The following is a 6,000-nucleotide window of genomic DNA, read 5'->3' as shown; positions in this document are numbered from 1 at the left end:
AATATCAAAGCAACTCTAGCAGTCGTAAACACAATCAGGTGCTTCAGGGTCAAAGTTCACGACTTTATAATCTCTCAGTTTCACATGCAGAAGCAACTCGAATATGGCGGGTTTCACATGTGTGCCGACACTTTCAAGCAAATTTGCAAAAATAAAACTGGACTGATAAGGAGAAGGCAGCGAACTCTCTTAAAGTTTGGCATATTTACGAGGCGTATTTAAAGGCAGCACAGGCCGTCGGCTGTTTAGAGAACTTTCCGGGCTCATAGACGGGATGATGGTGCTGTAGCTTCACTCTGTTGGCTATAACTACACAACAGAGACTTGTAGTATGAAGAGTAGTCTTAGTTTCTCTTCGAAAAAAACGAAAGGAAAAAAAGTCATCTGTTGAGGTTGAACCTCCAGCCTCCCTCCTCCCCCCGCTCTGGTTTAACTCCTCACTCCCCCTAGCGGCGGAGCTCCCAGCCGAGGAGCGTCACAGTGCCGGTGTCGGTCCCCACAGTCGGAGTGAAAGTTGTCTCCGCTCGGAAAAGCGGGGGTTCGGGACTCGCCAGTTCGCACCGCCGTAGCTTCACGCGCTTACTCCCGGAGAGATGAGGCGGAAAGAGAAGAGGCTGCTGCAGTTCGCCGGGCTGCTCATAGCGGCTCTTCTTTTTCTCCCAAATGTCGGGTTGTGGTCTTTGTACAAGGACAGAGTCTTCGACAACTCCCCCGACTCAGTGGACGGTCCGGGCGGCATCCCCCAGATACAGGTAAGGGAGGCTCGGCCGTAGCGGCTTCTGTCGCCGTGTGACCGCGGTGGAGGTGTCCGCGAGAAACACTTCAAATGGGAGTTTGTTCGCACTGAGGAGGCGCAGATTCCGCGGAGTACACACTCCACAGTGCCCCTGTTCTCGCTTCGGAAGGTTTAACCCCGATATATCAAGCTTTTACTGCATTCCCATGCTGTGCGTGTGTGTGTGTGTGTAACATGACTTGCCAAGATGGACTGTGTTTTAGTGCTGTCTTAGCAGTGGGAAGACAGCGGTTAGAGCGACTTGGATGAACGGGAGCCACGTAGCTAACCCCGACCTGAGCGTGGCAGTAAACTTACAATAACACAGACTTCAGGAAGTTGTCAAAAAATGTGAAGCTCGCCGTGCTGCGTTCACAGGGTGACAGACGTCAGATCGCGGTTAAAAAGTGCAGGGAAGGGTTACTTTCACGTGATCGTTCCTTTGTATCCAGACTCTGTTCTTTATCACCTACAATGTATCGCTTTATTTAAAGAATATGAAAATAATCACCTATGTGTAGGCCTACATAAACGCATGTAGCAAGACGAGGCTCTACAGTCTGCTGGCTAGTTTCAACACAGACGCCAAACCTCATTTCCCCCCACAGCTCAAGGTATCAGCTTCAAACTGCGTGTACTGCCCAAGTAAGCGAATGACAACAAAAGATGTTTAAATCAGAGTGACATAAACCGTGAAACACTCCCGGGCTTGTCATACTGGGAAGCAGATACGTGGTGGTGGTGTTGTGAATCCATTTTTGAGCGCTCTGTAGAGAAATTGTGCCACAATTTGCAAAATTTTACTCATTGCAGAGCTTCTGCAAGTTCTTGTTTGACAAGATTTTCATGGGCAGCCACTCATGAGAAATAAATGAACATCCTTACAGGCTCTCCGGTCAGAAAGTAGTATGGTGTTTTAATTAGACAACTTTCTAGCTCTGTGAAACTTCACATTTTGCCTAAACACAGTTTTCCCTCAATGCTTTTACATTAGTATGTGTTCAGTGCGTAGGTTCTCATTGGGCCTTCATCTTAAGGTGATGTTAAAGCAGCTGATAAAGTTGGACTGAGATATTTAGCAGTAGCTGCTATGGTTAGCATCAGCTAAAGTATGAGTAGGAATGTTAGACGCCTGCCTGTGTGTGTAAAAAGAACTTTGCGTTGTTATTGCATTGTATTTGCTGACACAACCCTTTTTTGTGCAGTGAGTCATTTCTGTTACAAGAAACTGACTGAACCGGTTCTGATGGGTCACATTTAGAATAGAATAGAATAGGACAATAGCTTTTAATTGTCATTGTACATGTACAACAAAATTGTAGGTGCTTCCTGTGTCTTTGCAGTAGCCTACATAAATGTAGTGTGATGACACACACATATAACACTGCTTGAGTGCCATGTAGTAGCTTGTTATGCCCCTCTGCGGCTGCACTGCCAGAGACTTTAGGTGTTGTCTGGGTCTAATTGCTGATTGTCTAGCTGGAAAAGCTAACCTCAGGCAGGCCTTTATCCACACCTCGTCAGCTGAGACAAAGGCGTGCCTGAGGTTAGCTTGGAGGAGTTGGCACTACTTCTTCTCACCGTGCTTTTTTTTTTTCTCTTAAAAAAAAAAAAAAAAAAAGCTTAGGTTATCACGTAATTTAAAATAAAAGCCAATATTTCATCAAACTCTGTCAGTTTCCACTTTATGTTGCAACTTTAAGCTGTGTTGTAACAGTATCTTTGATTCCTTTGCTCTAAGAGACTATGAGAATTAAACCAACACATTGGTTGTGCAGGCATGCAGTCGTAAAAGACAAGACGCACAGCTCAGGGGGGGTGCTATGGATGCTACGCATTGGTCACATGCTAATTGGCACCTACAGACTAACAATGCACAGCTGTGTGGGGTGCTTCTTGAACATCACTGATCCAGCGTGTGTGGAGATGTTGCTGGGTACTCTGGCTGCCCAGAAAGACAACAAATGAAAGACTGCCAGAATATTCCTGGTGGAGCTCATGCTCAATAACTTGCATATAGATTTCTGAAAGTAATTATTTGGCTTGTATGGAACACCAAACTAGTGTTACATGATATTTGAGATTTTCTCTTACATTGTGCATTTGTATCCTAATGTTGTATGGGTAATGTTGTAAATTTGTAACCACACCCTGAAGGTTCAGCAGCTAACAATAACTAATGATATATTATGATTTACTTGGTTTGAAAAGTGCACTAAACTGGCAACCTGTAGAAGCCAAAGTAAAAATCTGTTGACAGATGCCTCCACTTTCAGCCTGTAAATGAACATACAGGTGGGGATAACATGACATTTCTTATCCCCATTGATCAGGTTGCAAAACTATTGCTTGTAAGTGGCACTTAACTGGACAGCAACCACTAAAAACAGCCTAATTGGTAAATCAGTCACTTACCCTGTTTTTTTGAAAGAAGGAAATCAGTAAACCAGCAATGTGCTTAATATTGCTCCACTCTGCCTCTTGATTCCAGTGCACAATTTGAATTAAACGGTTAACTAATAAAACGAAGACTCGCCCAACTGTAGACTTTTAAAGGGGAAGGAAAAAGTGTAAGATGAGCCAAGCTGAAGGTATCACAGTAGCCTTCACCATTTTCACACGAGTTTTGAATTGAATTTGTCTCAACAGCCAACAGAATGTTTCTGTAGTAGGGTAGAAGAGTAAAAAGCTTTTGGAAATAATGTCATCAGATTCAGTTAGCATGGGCTGACATAAGTTAAAAAGGAATGAATAAGTGAGAGGCCCAAGCTGATGCTGGCTAAGTTATGTTGGTCCACTTTCCTTTTTTTCCCCAAGAAAATGAAAGGCCCCAACAAACCAGACCACATTTGGTAGACAATGGCAGCTTCTCTAATTCAAATGAGGCAAAATCTGCTGAATAGAGGCTTTCATGGATGTACGGGCTTGCATGTGTGTTAGTGTGAACTTTGTGGTGGTTGCCGATTGCCAGTTGCCCAGTCTAGCAAACTTGGCTGGAGTGGAGAGGACAGAGAAAAGGCAGCTTTGGTGCATTGGTTTGAGCTTCTTTCATATCTCTGAATTAATCAAACCACTTTGCTATTTAGCCCGCAGATGTTAATAAATGCCCCCTCAGAAGTCCACAGTGGTGTCTTCTGTGTCTTGTTGTTATCTGTGAATAACACCGCATTGTGGGAATGATAAAGCCAGCCTATTCTGAACAGATCTCTAAGGATTACTTTCCCCCGCTCAAGTTTGTATTTGATATCTTAAATGACAATGAAATGTTTTGAATGGGGATTAAAGGACATCCGCAAGGCAGGGAAAGCCTGTTACATATTAGCAAGCTGTGTGATAACAGCTGTCAGCCGCCACAACGGTTTGATAAGGGAGTAGACGGCCTGATCTGAAGAATGAAGCCAACTTATACCATTAATAGAAGAGCATTTAATGGCACAAGAATGCTGCAAGTCATTTAACGAGTTCTGTCTTTAACAAAGACGCCAACTCAACTTTTTCGATGTGGCACCTTCAGTGTAGATGGACATGTTCATCCATGGCATTTAACTCTGCACTCTGCTAATATAATTCTGTCTGCATCAGGTGCACGTAGTGTAAGCTGTAATCATGTGCCCGTGCATATGGTCTCTGAATGAGTAGTCCACACTGCTCCAGAAAACACAAGCTGGCTTAGCTCTTCCCCACCGTGACAGTGACAGAAAGGTAATTTGCACATTTCCTGGCTCATATTAAGGACTCGTGTTGAAGCAGAGGTGGCTCAGCTTCCTCCTGCCTGCTCCAGCAGTTCAGGTTAAGTGGAGGTTAGAGAAGATGAGAAGAGAGGGTGGAATTAAAAAAAAAAAAAAAAAAAAAAAGGCTGTGTGGTCTGACCTGCTGCCGGTTGTGCTGAGCAGCTAACTGATTGCATTAGTGGACCGGCTGATAAAAGCATTTATGCTAACTTGCTAAAGCTTTTAATTGTGCTTACACAGCGTTTTGGTATTTTGCTAGAAATGTTTCTTCATAAGCAGAGTTTTGGTCAGGTCTTAACTTCCTCATCAGGAGTGACATCATTGACCTTTCGAACTTAAATACTATTCATAATGGTCTTGAATATTTTTAAAGCTATTCAAATCAAGTTGCCTGATTTTTTTTTTTTTTTTTTTTTTAAACATTAATCTCATTTGTAAAGGGGGCCTTTAATGCTCATTTTCAGGAACATACTTTTATCCCCCCTTGGCAGGCAGCACTGTGGACATCCAAGTTTGTGAATACTATAACTCGAATGGAGCCACGTAGGAATATTCAAATTGATCCCATAGATTTATCCACTTATCCATTTATCCAAGTACAGGGTCTCTCCAAAGATCCTCAGGATTTTCTATACAGGCGCTGTGGAGAGCATCCTCACACAGAACATGACATCGTGGTTTGGGAACAGCTGTGTGAAGGACCAAAAAGCTCTCCAGAGAGTGATCCGTACAGCAGAACGCTGCTGCAGGATTGCTCTCCCCCCGCTTCAGGACACCTACACCAGGAGATGCCGGACTAGAGCAGCGCAGATACTGAAGGACCCGTCCCATCCTGGCAACAAACTGTTCCAACTTCTGCAATCTGGTAGAAGGTTCCACATCATCCGGGCAAGGACAGAGAGACTCAAGAGGAGCTTCTATCCCCAAGCCATCCGGGCCCTAAACACACACACACCCGCCTTCTCACATCATCTATAATTGACTGAGACAGGACTCTCTTCCAGACACTCTAAACCAAGGCACAATGTACATTCCAAATTCCTTTAATTTCAAATATGTTTATATTGTCTATTCTGTAAAATAGTCAGATGTCTATTCTTATGAATGTACAGAATTCACCTGCTTGCTGCTACTACTGCACATTCACCCTATATATATATATATATATATATGTATATGTATATGTGTATATGTATATGTGTGTATGTGTATATGTATATATATATATATATATATGTATGTATGTATATATGTATGTGTATATATATATATATATATATATATATATATATATATATATATATATATATATATATATATATATATATATATATATATATATATATATATATATATATATATATATATATATATATATATATATGTATGTGTGTGTGTGTGTGTGTGTATATATATATATGTGTGTGTGTGTGTGTATATATGTATATGTTCTTCCTCTACCCCCCCATTTTTGCACATGTCAAGGAGCGTGTC

At 42.2% G+C, this 6,000-nt stretch overlaps 1 protein-coding gene across 1 annotated transcript in view; it reads left to right on the top strand.

Annotated features, from left to right (window-relative positions):
• Positions 1 to 271: 271 nt before the first annotated feature.
• galnt10 (UDP-N-acetyl-alpha-D-galactosamine:polypeptide N-acetylgalactosaminyltransferase 10 (GalNAc-T10)) overlaps positions 272 to 6,000 on the top strand; it is a 115,459-nt gene continuing 109,730 nt past the window's right edge. Inside the window, exon 1 of the mRNA XM_084940957.1 lies at positions 272 to 752. Coding sequence (XP_084797083.1) covers positions 594 to 752 — 159 coding nt within the window. The 5' untranslated portion in view covers positions 272 to 593. The remainder of the gene's footprint in view (positions 753 to 6,000) is intronic.

This window comes from Perissodus microlepis, chromosome 10, assembly GCF_051167445.1.
Source record: "Perissodus microlepis isolate ML-2025 ecotype Zambia chromosome 10, ASM5116744v1, whole genome shotgun sequence".
NCBI lineage: Eukaryota > Metazoa > Chordata > Actinopteri > Cichliformes > Cichlidae > Perissodus > Perissodus microlepis.
The sequence above is the reverse complement of the archived record's forward strand: the minus strand, read 5'-3'. Positions and strand labels throughout refer to the sequence as shown.